At 38.6% G+C, this 19,960-nt stretch overlaps 1 protein-coding gene across 50 annotated transcripts in view; it reads left to right on the forward strand.

Annotated features, from left to right (window-relative positions):
- The window catches only part of EYA4 (EYA transcriptional coactivator and phosphatase 4), a 118,944-nt gene extending 99,369 nt beyond the window's left edge, over positions 1–19,575 (forward strand). For 34 of the 50 annotated variants that reach the window (XM_035108960.3, XM_035108944.3, XM_035108946.3 and 31 more), the window contains 9 exons: positions 1,365–1,501; positions 2,265–2,348; positions 5,473–5,562; positions 12,045–12,103; positions 12,203–12,363; positions 14,520–14,634; positions 15,618–15,739; positions 16,819–16,919; positions 18,706–19,575. In XM_035108960.3, coding sequence (XP_034964851.1) covers positions 1,365–1,501; positions 2,265–2,348; positions 5,473–5,562; positions 12,045–12,103; positions 12,203–12,363; positions 14,520–14,634; positions 15,618–15,739; positions 16,819–16,919; positions 18,706–18,786 — 950 coding nt within the window. In that variant the 3' untranslated portion in view covers positions 18,787–19,575. Of the gene's footprint in view, positions 1–1,364; positions 1,502–2,264; positions 2,349–5,472; positions 5,563–12,044; positions 12,104–12,202; positions 12,364–14,519; positions 14,635–15,617; positions 15,763–15,801; positions 15,975–16,681; positions 16,920–18,705 lie in introns of those variants that run through there. The other 16 variants (XM_088666186.1, XM_088666197.1, XM_035108942.3 and 13 more) reach the window with 3 other exon arrangements.
- The last annotated feature ends 385 nt before the right edge of the window (positions 19,576–19,960 follow it).

Below are 19,960 nucleotides of genomic sequence, written 5' to 3' on the forward strand. Positions count from 1 at the left end.
CGCAACTGGGACACTTTTGCACCCAGAAATGTTCTATTTAACTATTCACAAATAGTTGTTCTGATATTCCAACACTGTTGTGTCTGTTGACTTCCAGGAGAACTTTCAGATTATATAACTGATATAATGGGGTGGTGGTCCTATTTGGGACACAGAAAGGAATGATACAATAATTTCAATAAATAGTTAATAAACCCTGTTGAATCTTTATTTCCTAGTGCTAGTAATATGGAATAGTTTTCTCTACAGCTTCTACCATGGAAGGATTATTATTTATGCAATCTGGGATTCAGAAAGGCCTTTCATTAATAGCTTGCTGTTCTTTCAGATTTATAAGCTAGAAAATGATAATTTCAGGTCACCTGCAAAAGGCTAGGGTTCTGGGAAATTTATCAGCAGTACAGTACACACTGGTGGAGGAAGAGGAGTGTGTGGGGAGCGCACTGCCCCCAGCAGCGCAATCCCGCTGGGGTGCCATCGTGGCTGCCCCCCGCCCCTGCTGGGTGCCATGCCCCCAGGATGCACACCACACCCCTGTGGGTGGCGCTCACCAGCCCCGCCCCCTCCTGCTCTCTGCCCCCTGGTGCCAGAGCATGAAGCTCCGTCACTGACAGTACAGATTTCCATTTTGAGCCTTGTCTGTGTTCATAGCAGCTTGCCTTGAACCTGTTCCACACATGCCTTTAAAGAAACTTGCCTTGACATCTATTCATAAAGTCTCAGAAGAGAGAATTCTTTTTGAATGGTTATTTGTGCTTGTTCTACAAGGTACATGGCCTTCTACAGAGGCCAACTTCGGAAGGCAGGTACCTAGCGCAAAATGAGAGTGATTTTTGAAGATCATAGGAAGAATGTGTACCACCATAGAATGGAACTGTTCTTGTACATCTGAATGAATATACTGCCCTACCACCATTAGTAGACTCATTTTAAACTTGTTTATACCTTTACTGTTCTTTCTAGTGAAAGTAGGGCAGTCATCACCCCCTAGCATAAAATAACCAAATAATCTTTTAATAAGTGGATTAGAACTAATATTAAAACAGCAACTATCAAAATAACATAACTAAAATCCAATTGGAAGAAGTGGGATTTAAAGGCTTTTTTTAAGACTGGTACTCATTGGTGCCAATCACATGTCCCTAGGGAGGAGTTCCATAAGTTAGGAGCTACCACTGAGAAGGGCCTGTCTTCACTAGGAAGAACAAGTAATTTACAGGTAAAACAAAATTCCCATTTTCAGAACTTTGGGGGCACTTTAAAAATTTGGGGAGGGGAGCAGTGGTAAATATAAAAAGCATATAGGCGTCTTTTATATTATGTTAAAAATGACATTGCCTTTTCATTAATTGTTTTGTTTGCAGGAGAGTTTGACACTGTACAGAGCCCTTCAACACCAATCAAAGATCTGGATGAAAGGACGTGTAGGAGTTCTGGGTCAAAATCAAGGGGCAGAGGGCGGAAAAATAACCCATCACCCCCTCCTGACAGTGACTTGGAGGTATGTGCTTGAGAAATGCAGGAACAACAACAACAACTACATTAAGACATTGTTGTGTTCTGCATTCTCTATACTGGCTGCACTACACTTTCCTGCTCTACCTAGATGCATCAGAAAAATTCTTGATACCCTACTGAGTAATCTAATTTAGAATATTTATTTTACTTGTGTTTATTTTATTTCAAATTAGTAAACTAAGTTGTTTTTTTTAATATAAAAAGCACCCCATGATAATAAATATTAACTAAAATATTCGAAAGGGGAAATGAAAACACATCACTGTGTTGTATTAGCTTTCTGCATATGTCTTGTATTCTTCTGGAACAGTTTCTACATGTCATTAAATAGTGCTTTTGTTTTAATTTTTGTTGCATTGCACTCTTGTGGGCTTTCCATAGGCATCTCTCTGGTCAGTGAAAACAGAATGCTGGAGTAGATAGGCCTTTGGCTTGATCCAGCTGGCACGCCTCTTCTTGTGTTCATAAAATCCTCCCACCACCAAATAGTTACATTTCAGCGAGTATCTTCTAGGACTTCCTTTTTCCAGTTAAGAAGGTGCTGTTTGTCCCATCCCTGCAAATTGCTACCACCAGACAGATCAGTTCAGCATAGTCTAGACTTCCCATTTTTTGTTCCATCCGGTATATATTGGTGGTTTCTTACCATTATTTCTGTTCCGTGCTGTCTGCTGGGGGATTATAACTTGTCTTTGGTTTTCCTACTGTTCTATGTCCACTGATATTTGTCAATGCCTCTGTTTCAGCGCGTATTTGTTTGGGATTTGGATGAAACTATCATTGTCTTCCATTCACTTCTTACAGGATCTTATGCACAAAAATATGGAAAGGTATGTGACTCATGAATTCAAATTCAAAACACTAATCCTACAAATTGATTTTGTTATGATACAATTTTTGTATATTGCAACTGTTAATCCACTTGTGAATCATGATTTTTGAACCTTGCAACAACCTCACAGAATTCGGTACCATTTTCATATTCTTGTATTTGGTGCTCCTTGTATCTTCATAGGGCATTTCTCCTGCCTGTGACTTCCGGCAGCTCCATTTTGCTTCCGCCTCACCCCCCACCCCCTGGTCTGCGCATTCAGAAACTCAAGATTCCATTATTGCCAAGGCTACCTGGATTTTTTGTGGCTCATTGGCTGGGATAAATTCTTTCAATAGTAAATGTTTGAGGACAGTTTCAGCACAGGGATAAAATACATATTCTAAGTATTTTGCAGATGGGTAGTGTCTGGAGGAAACTCTGCAGTCCACCTTTCTCTTAAAATGAAATTCTACTAGTTAGAGAGAGTCTGCATAGCATCAGTGTAAAGAAATATTCTCTTAAACCGAATGCAGACATTTTAGGGAAGACAATTTTATTAATTTTATTACTTTTAAATTGTGCCCCAGTGATTTGAAAAAAGGTACCGTACCATATAAAGGAGCTTTATTAGTACATGTCTTTATTTAGTTGTATTGGGGAAAATATTTAAAGCTTTTCTCCTGATGCCACTACATAATATTAAACCACTTAATTTTGGCATTAAGAGAGGGGCAATCTTTTGAAAGGATTCAGGCTCCTTTCCTCAGTCTGGCTCCTCAAAACTATAAGTGTTGGTTCTCCTGAGATATTTTTACTTTGTCTCGTAAGAGGCATTCACTAGTAGATGGCCCAATCTAGCACAGGAGTCCACAGACAGACTGTCTGGCTCCAATTTATGCCCACTGCTAACATAACCGAAGGCATTTGTATTTTGATATAGGGAAGTGTTATAGTTGATCTAGCTTTTCTTGCAATGCTGGCAATCTCTGGCTAAGCGCCATGTTCTCAAGAGCCAATGAACTAAGAAGTGTTTTGTTTGGTTTTTTAAATCAACAATACATGGGGGGGAGGGTAAATGGCTTACAGGGATGGGGTGGGTATTAACCATGCTTCGGATTTCCAGTGCAAATCTAACCATATTTTCTCAGAAGTAAGTCCCCCTGAGCTCAACTCCTTACTAAGTGCATTCAGGATTGCACCAGCATCCTCTCTTGTAGTAATTTCACTACTAAATATAATTAAAACATTTGTTTCTTGGCTTCTTTCTAACTTGCTTTCATACTTTGGTTTATTTTAAACTGAGGATCATTTCATTCATCATATTTATCATATAGCTGCAACTATTTGAAATTTGCTTCATGTTTGATGGAACTCACCTTGAAATAAAAGCTGCTGCAATTTTCTACTGAAGTGATCTGCTCCTACATCAGCCCTGTGTATTAGTCAGCACAAAATAAACTGATTTAATAAATGTTTAAATGACCACAAGAAAAATTCTATTTGATCCCCATAATAAAGCATTGACAGATATTCTTTGGATTCTCCCCCACCCCCAATTCCCACCTTACTTTTTGGCATCAACAATAATCAAGTTTCTCCATCCCCAATCGCACTAAATATACAAGCAATGCATTGTTTTATATATATATGCATTGTTGTAGCAGTTATTATAAACATTATTTGTTGCCTATTGTTACCACCTTGTGCTCAATGGAGGAAAGTTGGGATACTAATGTAATAAATTAATAAAATAAATAACCATTATATACAGATGCATAAAACAATGCATATAATTTCACAGAAACATTTAGTAATATGTGTGTGTGTGTGCATGTGTGATGCAGAAATATAGTAAAGCATGGGACTCTCTTATGTACCATACTTCTACATTTTATGTGTGTATAATTTGGGCTTTTAAAAAAAGAAAGAAAGAAAGAACCAATCCAACAATGCACAAGTGGTTTGGATATAAACAGGCACTTGCTGTAACAGGAATTCTAATACAGGCAAAATTTGAGTCATCAGGAACATCTCAAAATCAGTGTTTAAAACTTATTTCTCCTCCATCCTTAATAAAATTGCATTTCCTCTGCCAGCTGTTTTCCCCCATATGCGAGGAAAATACTGGACATGCTAGCTCCCATGTGGTAAGAAGCCAGTAAATCCTCAAATAGTAGGGAGTTTAAATACTCTTCAGAATCATAAGTGCTTGAGTTATCTGCATATAGTCATCTCTTTTCTTGGAATTGTAGACAAGAATCCTATTTGTGAGGCATCATCTCTATCTACCCTAGCAGCTGGGGAGGGAATGATTAACCCTTACTTTCACAGTGGCGAACCTCGAAACCTGAACTCTGACCTTGGGTCAGAACCCCTGCAGTGCTGGGTTGCCATTTGTTGAAACAGAACATGTGACTTTGTATTGACTCCTCTTTTGCACATATAACATGTCATCATAGGGGTCCTGACCTCTGAGTGAGATCAGGATTCTGCCATGCCCCTTCCATGCCCCTAGCTCCTCTCCCTCAGCCTTATACTAACAGTGGGCTCTCATCAGTGACAGCTGTTGCTATGCTGCATTTCCCCCGTTGTGGTGTGCTGCAATACTGCAAGGGGAGTTGGAAGCAATCCTATCCTTCCCCTAGATAGGAGCACTCTGTTAGTAATTTAATTTGTTTAATAATTGTTTTTAGTCTTACCAAAGAAATTAGATATGTTTTCAAACCAGACAGTGCTGTCACTACTTCAACATTAAGATCTCAAATTAATGGTTCTTTAATTTCTTTTCTCTGCAGCATTTTCACATAAAATAAAAGATTTATAGTTATAATACAATTATTGTATTTTAAGTAAACTAGATTGTTTGCGTTTATAATTCATGTCTCAATCATGTGACATTAGCTTCCGAGGTGCCTAACATACATTATCAGCAGACTTTTTCTGTTGTGTAGATATCTATTTATATTTGCATCTAAAAGTAAATTATATCATTTCTGGCCATAATTACGTGCAAATAAATCTATTTCACTCTACAGGGCTTATACATACATAATGCACAGAATTACCACTTTTAAGAGTTCAGTTTAATCTACTCATAACATGTTAAGAAAATCCATATTCTTTCCATTTTCCTCCCCAAGGATCCACCTGTGGCAGTGACTCTTGGACTTCGAATGGAAGAAATGATTTTTAATCTTGCAGATACACATTTATTTTTCAATGACTTAGAGGTATGTATCTAAAGAATGTATATTAGCCTACCTGTATCCTAGCATTTAATCCCTTGTTTCCTGCAAGTTATCAGTAGCTAGAAATCAAATCTTACAGAAGTAGGTTTGTAGTGTACAGTGATACCTCGGTTTAAGTACACAATTGGTTCCGGAAGTACTTAACCTGAAGCATACTTAACCGGAAGCAAACTTTCCCATTGAAAGTAATGGAAAGTGGATTAATCTGTTCCAGACGGTCCACAGAGTACTTAAACTGAAGCGTACTTAACCTGAAGCGAACTTTCCCATTGAAAGTAATGGAAAGTGGATTAATCCGTTCCAGACGGGTCCACGGAGTACTTAAACTGAAAGTACTCAAACCGAGGCATACTTAAACCAAGGTATGGCTGTATATCTCCTTGTCAGGGGTTTCTAGTATTGTTAGCCTGGCAGAAGTGTTTGATAGTGAATGATAGCTGACAGTGATATTTATTAATATCTACTACAATTAGGTACTATACAAAAATTAAAACCCCAACTTGCAGGTTTACAATCTATCATGGAGGGTTTAAGTATCTCAAGATCTCAGTTAAAAACTGGCTTATTCCACTGGCCCAAATATGTTTATCTAGGTGATTTTAAAAATAACCCTGCTTTTTAAAAGAAAAAAAGGTGAGGGAGACCTCTTAGTATTTAGTTTGTGTTTAAATCCTTGGTGGTTGTTTTTTCTTTTCCTATCTCTTCTGAAAACTTCTACCAAACTACTTTTTCAAGGGAAATTCCTTTCTCAATTCAGTACTGTGGCTTCTGGATTTAGCAAGAATTTACAGTTTTTAATTGACAGTATTATACTTTATTATGGATCTCTTGTTTCGGGGACAGATCTCTTACATTTCAATATACCGGTAATTGTCTTCTACAGCAGCATGATAGCTAAATTTCCATCTCAGACTAAGCCATGGTTTAGTGAGATGTGCATGAACAGGGAGGAGTTGCTGCTAATCTCTGGATTGCATGTGCCCTTCCTCCCATATGGCCAGGATAAGAACTCTGCCAGTTTTTACCGTCACTTGGCTTGTTTAACTAAATAGAATTTCTGTGTTGGTTTGTTTTGGAACTGATCAGAGTTTGTTTTATACCACAGTCCTGTCTGGGTGATAGGACAAGCTGATATTCAGGCAAACTGGGGAAAAGCTGCTTGGATTTCTCCCAAGGGGTGAGCAAGTGAGTCCAAGGGTCACAGCGACTCCTTCTTGCTCACACATCTCACTAAAGTATGGTTTAGTGTGTTGTGTGAACCTGTCCATTTAGTATTCTTCCTGAGCAGGAGGTGGCATGCTCTGAAAATAAAAGGGAAGATACTTGTCATGTGACACACTGAAGACATTTTTAAAAATAAATTAGTATCACTATGGTTTTATTTACCTGGGTTTTGAATGAATATTCTTATGACACCTATCAACACATGGGTCCTCCCATAGTGAGTTCAGGGACGTAAATGGTCACTCCTGATTAATTAAGGTCCTACTCCATGTTAGCCCATTTTTAAAACTCTTGTCATTTCATTAAATGTTAACTTTGCTAGTAAGATCGTTTGAAGATGTGGTTGATGCACTACTTGGAAAAAGCCAGAAGTGACCTATTCAAAGAAAGAGATTACATTACAGAATAAGAATACCTTTTAGGCAAAATAAAATAATCTTTTCTTTAGTGTTAAAAGATTCTGTTGCTTGTGGCAGTTTTATGATGAGCTATATGAAAATATTTTAAAGTAATTGCTTGCTTAGGTTATATGTAGAAGTTGTACTGATAAGTGCAAGTAAGTTTCATATATGTCTCACTGTAAATCATGAAAATAGTCAACCTACACTGCATTTTACTATCAGAGAAGACATTTCTCGTATGCTTGGAAGATAATCCATACCAATTTTACTCTTGATTCCAGCAGATAATGGTGAATGGGAGTTGTTGTTCACCCTCAAGACTGTAACTTCTCAGATCTGCTACATAATAGGATTTTTGTTTTTACTGCAGTGAGTCATTGTTTTTATTGGATAATGAAATTACTGACAATTCCAAAAGGATCATTTTTGTGGGTCATCCGTAGGTTTTGAACTCCTTAGTAAAAATGTCAAGTTCTGAACATTCCTGCAAGGAACTTGTTGCACTGAGACATGAATTAAGTTAATGTTACTGCAGTCAAAATCAGTTATTGTACATGAATTTGTAAACACACAGTAATGGAAAATATATTTTATCTTTCTTAGTTTTGAACTTGCACAGCCAGTGGTCCACTGTGACTTGAGTATAGCCAGTTCTGTAGCTGTTTTGAAAGGTATTTTACCTTAAAATTAAAATTAACGGAGAGCTTTTTTACCATTTTTATCCCATCTCTATTACAATCAAACAACAATACCCTGATGTTATGCTAGCAGACTTTTCATTTCCACTGGGAATGGGAGGGAATTAATTTAGGCTGATGTCCTAAAAGCACTTGGATTACATACTGAATGAACTATGTACAGTGCTAACATCAGTAGAATTCTGCAGGTCCAAGTACATTTAGGAATTTAGCCTAAATTCTAGACAGCTCATCTGGGACTTGATGCAAACTACTGCATTTATTTATTTATTTATTTATTTATTTTGCAGATTTTTCTCTTGTTACCTTGCAAAAATGGTAATAATTGAGTTGAGAATAAGTCTGGGGGAAGCACAAGAACTATTATCTAACACATTCCTGTTAATGTTCAGCTGTGCATAACAGGAATTAGGTAACAAAGTAATGTATTAAAAGGTTGAGCCGTAGCACCACATAAGATGAAAAAATAGGCAACCCACTTTTTTCATCCTGTGATAATCCTATACTAGATCAGGGGTGTCAACTTGAATAAAATATTGTAGGGGCCCAGGTAAGCCCGGCCCCTGGCCCACATAATCGATCACATGACACAGTGCACACACACCATTTTAATGGGAATGCCCATAAACTTTGTGGGGGCCCGCCCCCCTCAAATATTTTGTTGCGGGGGTCAAATCCCCCACAGCCCCTAGGAGTTGGCTCCTATGGTATAGAGCATTCCTTCAGAAACAACAGGCAAGAAGCCAGGCAAAAGAGAGAGAAATTAATTTCCCTGGTACTTTTGATCCACATCATATATTCAGGATAGCAGTTTTCAGAAGACAAGAAAAAAGCAGCATATGAGCAAAGAAATAACTCATTCATTGCTATTTTTTAAATTAAATTATCACACATTTATCACTGGGATTTTAACACACTACTGTACTTTTTAGCAGCAAGATTATATATTATACAACTATTATCTTACATAATAATTTTTCATATGTTCCATATGCCTACAAGTCTGTCCTCACTGGTGTTGGTGAGAGAGGTATCCTGGAAAAACTAAGAGGGATAGAATGAGAATAGGCCATGTCCGGAGAATCAATGGGTTGTATTCAGCTCAGTCATACTCAGAATAGACCCATTTAAATTAATGAACCTAAGTTATTTATGTCTATTAATTTCCAATAGGTCTACTCTGATGAGGACTAGCATTGAACACCACCCTGCAACCTTTTGTATGGGACAGAGCTGCTCTAAAGCCTTTATCCCAAAGAACCAGATAGGGGGAAGCACTTCAAAGCTTTCGGTGCCTTTGTGACATTACTAGCCAAACAGCCATTTCCACCACTCTTCTCATGACTGCTTGTTTTATTCCATCCTGCTAAGCAAAGAGAATGCTAGGGTGGGATATTGCAGGAGCTACCAATGTGGAAGAACTATGGGATTCCGCAACAGAAACAGTCCTAACCAGCTGGTGTAGGTTTGGAGAAAATATAATAAGTTAAGAGATGAGGCAGAGGTTAGCTCCCTTCCTAGAACTAAGAGAAGGAGGAGTTGTGGATGCTGTAATCTTGACTACCTCACTGGAGTTTCCTAGCCCAGCAAATGATAAAGGATGCTGCTGATTGTATGGGAGTGAGTGACTGAAGAGGAAGGAGCAGGAACCACCAGCAACCAGCAGAGCCTGTTTACACATGCTAATGGGAAGAGTTATTTGAGGATTGTGAGGTGCAAGATCCTTGTGGGGGGGAAACATCAAGACTAAGTGTGCTAACTTTCCTGTGAGTTTACCATTGACAGCTCACTTACCTACCCAAATTATGCCTTTTTTGCAGTGCTTGGGGAAGCCATGCAACTAAAAGAAAGTACAAGGTCAGGAAGCAAATAAGATAAAAAGACCCCCACAAAACAATGATTGTCAAACATATTAGATACTGAACATTATTAGAAATGACTACGAGCACTTAGATATGAACAAAAGCTTATATGACTACAGTTGTACCTTGGAAGTCGAACAGAATCGGTTCCGGAAGTTGGCCCGACTTCCACAACGTTTGGAAACCAAAGTACGGCTTCTGGCAGGAAGCTTCTGCAGCCAAGCGGAAGCCCCGTCAGACATTCGGCTTCCAAAAATACAGTAGTTCGCAAACTGGAACAGTTACTTCCGGGTTTTCGGCGTTCAGGAGCCAAAATGTTTGAGAACTAGGCTGTTCGAAAACCAAGGTATGACTGTACTATATACACACAGTTGAATGATAGTGAAGGATGTGAGAAAGTAGGGGTTTTGCCAGATGAAGGGCGGGGAAACCCATAAAAATTCTTATTGCACAAGGATTCACCTGTTCTTAGGACAGGTTTCTGTGCAGCTTCTAGTGTAATGTGCCATGACTGAATAGGATTAAATGGGAGAGAGAAAGAAGTAAAGGGTGAGATGGAACTAGACAGCGAGAGGCAAGAGGGCCAAGGGAAAGAGAAAAGGAGAAAGATGACATAGGAAAGCTGATGGAGGAAGCAGATGCTAAGGGAAGAGAAACAGGGCAGGACTAGTTTGGTAGGAAACTGGGACTTGGATGGAAGAAGAAAAATCTGATGATAGTTGGATCTGGGACTTGTATTCCCTTTCAGTTGTGGTGAATCTTAATAGCCATTTCAACACGTTACATCAATACATAACATCCAGACTATTCAGCTGGGGAGAGAGCCTTCGAAAGAGTGCCCTAACCCTGGGAAGAGCAGTAGGGCAAACCAATGGTAAATGCCTTCTATGTTGTTAGAGGCCTTCATTGATACATTCCCTTTTTGTGTGTTTCACAAAAACTTCCAAGAGGGTGCTGGACCATATTGCCAAATTAAATTTTATATAGCAATCTACGGGATTCAATATAAGAGAAAGTTAGTTACGCAGGTCTCAGAGAGACCCTATCCCTGAAACAAACATTCCCACAATGGAAAAAGGACGTTAATTAAGGCATTTGTATACCACTTAATCTTTGGCATTTCAGACACCTGTCTTGGGATCAAATGGGCAGCCAATAGAAGCTTTTAAGCACTGGAGTTACATGCTGTCCCCATCAGTAATCTAGCAGCAGCAAACTAAACAGATAAAGTTGGTGCCAAAGAGTGGCAAAGCAAGTTGGGGCTGGTCCTTGTCTCCTCACTTAGTTAGAACCCATCTTCATGGTGATGTTCCCATGCCTATACCTACATTTGGTGGGCATATTGTTTTAAGTTCCAGAAGAGCTGGGTCTGTAGTAGGAAGAAAAAGAGCATCTTGGGGACAACAGCCCTCCTGATGGGAAGTGTTAATTTTTAATGTAACCCATAAATATGAGACCTTTATTACTAAACTCAACAAAATCTGCCATAACTCTGTACTACCGATCTTCCCCATAAATTTCCCCCTTTGCAGATTCAAAGCATTTTCACTGCCCCCTCCCCTGCAAAACACATATTTTAATTCAAATTTTAACATTTGCTTGAAAAATATATAAACAAGAATTTCAGACGCAATTGAGTTTAATTAGGCCTGAATCTGTTCTGAACTGGTCTATTTTTGAGATTGTGGAATTTTATTTATGGAAAACTTGGCTGCTTCTCTCAACGGGTTAATATAAGAGACCTTCAGAATTAATAAACCTATGGAACATTTACAAAAGAAAATTAGATGAAGAAAAAACTGAAAATGTATCATCTGTCACTTCTATCCCCCCCCCTTCGCCCCGGAAGTCTCTGGTGCAATAAGCCTGGTAGCCTTACAGCCTTTTTTTAATTAAAAAAAAATCAGCTGTCATTACAGTAAGCATGTTTTGAAGCAATTGCTGAAAGAGCATTAAATCTTGATGTACTGAGAAAGGTTGTAGCCTTTTCACTATATGGAAGGGTTGAAAGTGCTATTGGCTACCAGAGCAGCCTAGAATTCAAAGTACAGCAATTAATTCAGGAACACCCCAGTTTAGAAGGAGTTGTTGGGGGTGATTCTGTGAAAAGAATAGTAGCCTTGCTTGTGAGACCTTAAATGTGCATATTCTGCCATCTTCTGGCAGTACAAGTATTGCTCAGTATTAAGATCTTTTAATGACTTAGAACTCTGCCACATTATGTAAATATTGCAAAGAAGATATCAAACGTTATTTTTAAAGAAATACTTTTTCAACAGGAATGTGATCAAGTACATATAGATGACGTTTCTTCAGATGACAATGGACAAGACCTAAGGTAAGCAATGCCTTTAAAAAAAAGAAAAAAAGAATTACATAAGCACATTTTTATAGGAAGTAAAAAGTATTCACTTTTGCATATTTTGGGTGTTTGCAGTACCTACAGTTTTGCAACTGATGGCTTCCATGCAGCTGCAAGTAGTGCAAACCTTTGTCTGCCAACAGGTGTAAGAGGAGGAGTTGACTGGATGAGGAAGCTGGCATTCCGTTACAGAAGAGTAAAAGAATTATATAATACTTACAAGAACAATGTAGGAGGTAAGAGTTTTATTATTTAGAAATGTCCATCACATCTATACTGTAACATTCTTCTGAAAGAGAATTATAATCTCCCATTCATCTTATTGTTTTTTTTTTGGGGGGGGGTTGGGGGGGAAAATGAGCTATCTGCTGGTTTGTATTTATACAAGAAAATTGGACAATCAAGGAAAGAGAAGGAAGTTGGTCTCCTTCACTGGAAGTCTCCAAGCAGAGCCGTCTGTAGGGGGTGCTCCAGTCCTGAATTAACTGTACTTAGAAGGCAATTGCACTGAGATGACTTATAAGGCTCCCCCTCCAACTCTGTAATTCTGTATACAGTGGTGCCTCGCTTAACGAATGCCCTGTAAGACGAAATTTTCGCTTAACGAAAGGATTTTTCGAGCAGAGGTTGCCTCACTAGTCGAATTCGTTTTACAAAAAATTAGTCTAGCGAATTGCGGTTTCCCATAGGAATGCATTGAAATTCAATTAATGTGTTCCTATGGGCAAAAATAAATAAATCAATGCATTCCTATGGGATTCGCTAGACGAATTTTTCGTTATAAGAATTGACCCATGGAACGAATTAAATTTGTCTAGCAAGGCACCACTGTATCATTAAGGCATTTACTACTGCAGTTTGGAACTGAACTACACATTCTGAACTATCAACTGCTGTAGCGCTTCCTACACCATACATCGGTTTCCCCTGCTTTCTGTCTTAGCCTTTTTCCAATGTGCTTTTTTATCTTATTTGTACAGGGAGTGAGCTATTTACATGGGCTGTTTGTTGGGGGAACATCCACATCTTTTAGGAACATAGGAAGCTGCCTTGTACTAAGTCAGACTGTTGGTCCATCTAGCTTAGTATTGCCTATACTGACGGGCAGCGGCTCTCCAGTACAGTATTTCAGGCAAGAGTCTCTCCCAGCCCTACCTGGAGATTGAATTTGGGATGTTCTATATGCAAAGGAGATACTCTTCCACTGAGCTACAGCCCTTCATTTCACACCTGCTGTCTAAAGTGGTATACACTACCTGAGGCTCTACTATGTAGCCCTATATATGCCTCACTCATGCATATATGTGCAGGAGACTGGGCTTGCCCCTTTAGCTCTGCTTTGCTGAGTCTTCTTCCTGCAACCCTGTGCACTTTGCCTCTTTGCCTGTAAATAATTTCAAACTGCAGACTATACTGCAGAAGGGGATTAAGTGATGGTGAAGATCTACATGTGAATAGCTGCTTTCAGGAAAGATGCTGGAATGGGCACACTGGATTTTATTGCCAATGAGGAGAATGGAAACAGGTGGAGATGAATCCCTTAATAACCTGGCCACACTGGCGTCTGATAACCCTCAACACTTGCTTTGTTGCTTGAGACCATCTGCTGAGTAGCATCATCTACTAGGGAGCCACCAGGCGGAGGAAATTATGCTGAACTCTGGGCTGTTTGGGAACTTCCTGCCACAGGCCAGCAGACCACCCCAACTTCTTGGGTTTTCATGCCTGGATACATGAGTTGCAAAACCCCTTTTTAGTTTAGTGGTTGCTTGTGGTGTGTATGGGAGGGACCCCTGGATAAGAGCAGGGAACTGCACCTATGCTCAGGTGAATGCCAGATAGTGTGGACCTTCAGCTGGGTTGAGAGGCTAGCTGGAGTCGGTAGCTACCGGTATCTATTCTTTATTGTATATATGATGAGCGCCTCAGTGTATACATGGTTGTTAGAAAAACTGAAAAGTGCTCTGTGAAGAGGTTCAAGGTATGGTTGCCAGGTGAAACTGGTGGGTTTCAGATTGTATAGATTTACTTGGGATGGTTATGAGTTGGTAGTGGTGGAGTGGTGTGTGGGATTGAGTGGTCTTAAGTTAGTAGGGTGATTTTGTGTGTGTTTAAATGGATGTTGAGATTTGATGTTGTGAGGGTGGAATAGAACTTTAGGTAGTGATTTTTGTCTGATTTGGTAGTAGAGGAGTCCATAGAAAAGTCCTAATACCAGTGACTACAGTCAGAGAAAGATATGGCATAGGTGGCATATTTAATTTAATTTATTTATTATGATGTTACAGTTATAGACCATCCTGTATCAGTTATAGTTATATGGAGGTGGGTCCATTCCAGAGTAAAATAAAGTAACATTTTTTAAATGTGTACATTTTATTTTGTGTATCAGGACTTCTTGGCCCTGCAAAAAGAGATGCATGGCTGCAGTTAAGAGCAGAGATCGAAGCTCTCACTGACTCCTGGCTGACAAATGCACTTAAATCACTATCAATTATTAGCACAAGGTGAGTATGTGTTTAATTTTAAATTCCAGTTGCAACTTAGCTTTCTGAAGCAAGGCAAAAGTAATTTTTAAGGCAAGCTGATATTTTAGTAGAATTGTTAGAAAGGCAGCCATCTACCTGTGTTTCTCCAAAAATAAGACACCGTCTTATATTTATTTTTCCTCAAAAAAAAAACCCCCACGGTGGCTTATTTTCAGGGGATGTCTTTTTTATTATTAAGGATGGTACAGTTTAACCTACAAGGTTAAACTGCCTATCACTATGGCTTATTTTCGGGGTAAGGCTTATTTTCGGGGTAAGGCTTATTTTTGGGGTATGGCGTATTTTAGGAGAAACATGGTAGCTTAAAAATTGTCTACATTGGGTTGCTCCAGGTTTTTACACAAGAGTTCTCCCCCATCCATATCTGGAGATGCTGAGTACCCTTAGCCCTTTTCTGTGCAACATACATGTTCTCCCACTGAAGGTCTAACTGTATGTGACAATAATTGTATCACTTGCAGTTACATTAATTACAGTGACAGGGTTATTTTTATTGACACTGCTGCATGTGGAGAGCAGAGATTTAACCTTATCCTTCCCCACTTCAGTCTCAATGAAAATATCAACATGAAGTTACACTTAGCAGAGAAAATTCCTACAGATGCCAATATGCTATGCTGGGCCCATCAGAAGGTTGCAATAGTTTTACAAATAAGCCACAAAAATGACATCAGCGTACTCTAATTCCCCCACGCCTCTGCTGATCTGCAAACTATTCTGCAGAAGGGTTTTAAGTGATAGTGAAGATATAGGACAAAGGGACTTGTAATTTTTCATCATAGTATTATCAGAGTTGTTTCAATTGTATCTAAATAAGTTTGGTTGCAAGGCTTTTGCTGATAACGGAAAGAAACTGTTTTGCAGTAATAAGGCATGTAACCAGCTTGTTTTAGAGAAACTTGTTATCATTATATGGATTTATGCTGTGTCTTTTCTCATAGGAGTAACTGTGTAAATGTTTTGGTAACAACAACCCAACTTATACCAGCCCTTGCAAAAGTCCTGCTGTATAGTTTAGGAGGTGCATTTCCTATTGAAAATATTTACAGTGCAACTAAAATAGGTAAGAAAATTTGTCTTCCCTGTCTTTCCTTGTTTTGTGGATGGGTCTTGATTTTTCCCTACTACTGCCAATACTTTGTCACTTTTGGTTGGACTAAGCAATTGGTTCAGTTCTGATGAGGACCAACATTAATTGGCATACTTAGTTACAGGTAATGCACAGAATTGCATATCAGTTTCATGAACATTGTGAAAATGATCCACTTATTCAGCAAAATCCTCAATCCAAAATTCTTGAAAACATTGGAGTTGTGAGCTTTGAAGTTTAAAGCTCCTTGACAGGAGGAGGGCAGCTAGATTTTGGGAGATCGCTGTCCTCTTGGGATGGGTAGGCAACCTTCATTTTTGTTTCTGGAGATGGAAGGGCTTTGATCTTCAGTCCCCAGACAATTTCCTGCATTTGTGTGGGTAGTCAGGCTCCAGCAGAGTCCATGCTTGAAAGCCCCATATCAGATTTCTTGGGAGTCCCATATCAAATGGTAGCAGCAAATAAACAAATAAAGTGAAAGCTACTATGAAACAAAGACTGAGAAAAGCCTCGCAGTTGAGGACCACTTGAGTATTGCTCCAACTGGCTTAGTAAAAGAAAGATGGATTCTGTACAGGTGCTTCCCCAGCACTGTACTGAACACCATAGCCTCAGACAATCAACATCTCCTTCCACCATCCACAGCACCCCAACCAAAGTCATGGTGTTCTTTCCATAGGAAAGTGACCTTCATCTGTAATGTGTCTTGCAGTACCAAACTATATCCTTAGATACAGCAAAGTAATTTTCCCCACCCCCACACACCTTTAGCTTTATCTGAGAAACAGCCCCAAGCCCAAATTGGTGTGAAAATGTGTATTTTAGACACTCCTAGCTTTTTACAGGACTCTCCTAGCTTTTGTAGATCTTGGCAATGTTTTTGATAGCTCAAATAAGTAGTGCATTGTTTTTCAGGAAAAGAAAGCTGTTTTGAGCGTATAGTGTCCAGGTTTGGCACTAACATAACTTATGTTGTGATTGGAGATGGCCGAGATGAGGAGCATGCAGCTAACCAGGTAATTTCTCTCAACTGTATCTCATTTATCTTCCAGGAAAAGAAAGTTGCTTTGAACGAATAATGCAAAGGTTTGGCAGAAAAGTAGTATATGTTGTAATTGGGGATGGTGTAGAAGAAGAACAGGCAGCAAAAAAGGTAACCTGTCTCATGAAATGTCGGTGTGATACGTAGATATTGATGCAAGCTTCTCTGTTTGCATTCTGTTAGTGTGGCACATTGGCAAGTAATTGAAGTTGTTAGATGCCAAAAGCCCAAAACATAAGACCTACAAATTAAACCATTTGGATTCGAGCATATTTTTTATAATGACTTGCATGATTTGGAGATAAATCAAAATCAAAGTAGCTTCAGATATAAGCCTACATAAGAGACATGTAAGATATAATAAAATGGGTGCTTTTGAAATTTGATAAAGGCATGCAAAAGGTTATCTGGCAGATGTGGAAAACCAATAGAAGGAATGCCAAATTCAGCTGTCGCAAAGTAAAATGTACCTGAAAAGCATGAATAAAAGGTAATTAGCTTCCTTCCATAGAGGGGCAGCTTCACCCATAGAAATTTCTATAGAAGACAAAAGCGCCACCAAGAACTTACTCTGCTATATGTGGAGTAATTGCAATATGAACATTCGAAAACTCAATAATAAGTGTACCTTTAAAAAAACACCTACGGTAGCTGGAGGTTTCAATATTCGTCACATTTCAAAATTCAACGTATGTCACAGTTCAGGATAATTGACAATGTAGATAAGGCATAAACTTTATTAAATACTGTACATTTTGGGTTCCAACCAGAAATATCCCACTATCCTAGACTTGGGAAATCTAAGGAGACATATCATTCTGATATCAGATAGCATCTGTGGGTTTTGTTCTTTAGCTATAGTGGTTTTATTATCTTTTACATGCTGGTTCCAAATGGTTGCTTTATATAGATGCAGTATAGGTGCTGGGATTGTTTTGTAGTTTTTTTTCCAGAAAACTAGGTGATTGGTTTCTTTACTTTATGGTTGGCATGCTTTCCTCTAACTGTACCCGTTGCTTGCATGAACAGTTGTGGAAGAATAAATGAATGCAAATTCTTCACAAATAGATCTGAACATAATGAAAGTAAGGTCCTCAAAGTCCAAATTATGTATCCACCATATTTCTGCAATGTTTTATTTACCAAGATTTGGTTTCACAACTCTTGCACTGGACCTATTTTTCCTAGGATCGACCCTGTCATGCCTCAGCCCTCCACCAGGAGGCTGAGAAGGATATCCAACCAATACCTAAGCCAAATCCTACCTGCATATGGAATCAATAAAGTTGTGGCCAATTTCAAATCCCAGAACATTGTCTTCCCCAGTTTGTTCACCTTCTTTGAGCTGCTAGGCATTGCTCCCTGAACAGAGGGGTCACTGCAAGTAGGCCTGCAATGATAATGTAAAACTAAATATTTCACTTGTGGGACAAAAAAACATCTCCCATGTAATGTTCACAGCTGAAAAGCTGGATCACTAACTTTTCCACAGGTAGCTTCTGAAGGTGTGCTCACATACATAATAACAAGTGCATAAGCTTTACGTATGGAAAGTACAGCTTCCAGTTGTACATAAACTTTGTGCATCTCCTTGCAGGGGAGAAATACATAATTTTCCATTGGAAATTGTCACCTGTTAACTATTCATAATTGCTAAGCGTTATTTCTCTTTCACTCTCAGTAGAAAGAAAATTGAGTTTACCTATGGTCCTTACTGTAAGTTCATATCTATTTGGGTCTGACTTTTTCTGCGCTATCTTACTAAGAAAAATCAGGATAATTCTCTGTTGTTCATTTAAACTCTATGAAACAAATATAAATAATGGTGGTTTTGGGGGGTGATTTGTCAAAAATATTGTTCATTTCTCCTCACCTTTTCCCCTCTTAACTAACACAGCACAACATGCCTTTCTGGAGGATATCTAGTCACTCGGACCTCCTGGCTCTACACCAAGCGCTGGAATTAGAGTATTTGTAACTGTTGTCATATAGTTGACAAATACTTTTTATATTTCAAAGTACACTGATATTTTTTATGTGTGATCCAGTGCCTCTGGCTTTTACACATATGTATGGTCTTAAGAAGGAAAAGCAATATTTGGAATGAAAATTCCATTGTGAAGAATTCAGATCACTGATCGGTGGAGTTACAAGTTTTAATTCTACACAAGGATGCTCTACATGGTCTTATACACACAACATTTTTGATGATTAAAGAACTATAAAAGAAGGTTGCTGGTACACACCAAATGAGCCCTAGCCAGAGTGAACAGCTTTTGCAATGGACTCAGACTGGGAAAGCAATGACACATGTTTTCTGATCGACAAGGGTGGTATTCAACAACATTCCTCACTATGGGATATATTCTCAGCACTGAGGTTTGAATCAAACTTTAGTCTACCTAACCCAAAAAATCTGAATTGGAATGTACTCAAACTGTGCATTGACAATCCTGTCTAGAGCTGTAATATGTGTAAATTATTGATGAAAATAATTTACTGTGACTTTATTAGCAGCTGACTTTGGAAGTGGATGCAATTTCTTTCGTTTTGGAGGTGTGTGGGATGGGGGTATATAATAATAATAATTATTGTCTCTTTTATAAGTTTGGCAAACAGAATGTGCATAATGATGTGTTGTGCCTTAAAAGACAAGATCTTGTTTGTGTGTTACAATGTAACATTGGTTTAAAATAATGTAGATAAAAGAAATAAACTTTTGTGATAATTTTTGACATGACCAAATTTCAAATTCAAATAATCAAAAGACAAGGGTGTGCATCGAAAGTTTGTTGCAGTAATGGGTGAGGGAAGTATAACAATTGACAGCTGGTGCTTTTATTTAGTTTCTTAATAATTCCACAGATTGCAGGAGGCAAGTAACTTAAGAGAATGTTAAGAGGCTGAAATGATATTGGGCCCTGTGGGATTAATAATTAAAATGTCTGATTACTTGAGAACCGTTTCTCCATTTTCATCTTTAAAGAAAAAAAAAGTACTTGTACTGCAAGGAGCTTGATTTGATAAAGTACATATAAGAAGAAGCAAATTATTTTCCATTTACCAAGTCTCAAATTGTTAGCCAATAGGTTACATGAAAATATGGTTGATTCCTTCAAAAAATATACAATGTGCCCTCTCCTTCCTTGTGT

The sequence above is a fragment of the Zootoca vivipara genome, chromosome 3, assembly GCF_965207765.1.
Source record: "Zootoca vivipara chromosome 3, rZooViv2.hap1.1, whole genome shotgun sequence".
In the NCBI taxonomy this organism is placed as follows: domain Eukaryota; kingdom Metazoa; phylum Chordata; class Lepidosauria; order Squamata; family Lacertidae; genus Zootoca; species Zootoca vivipara.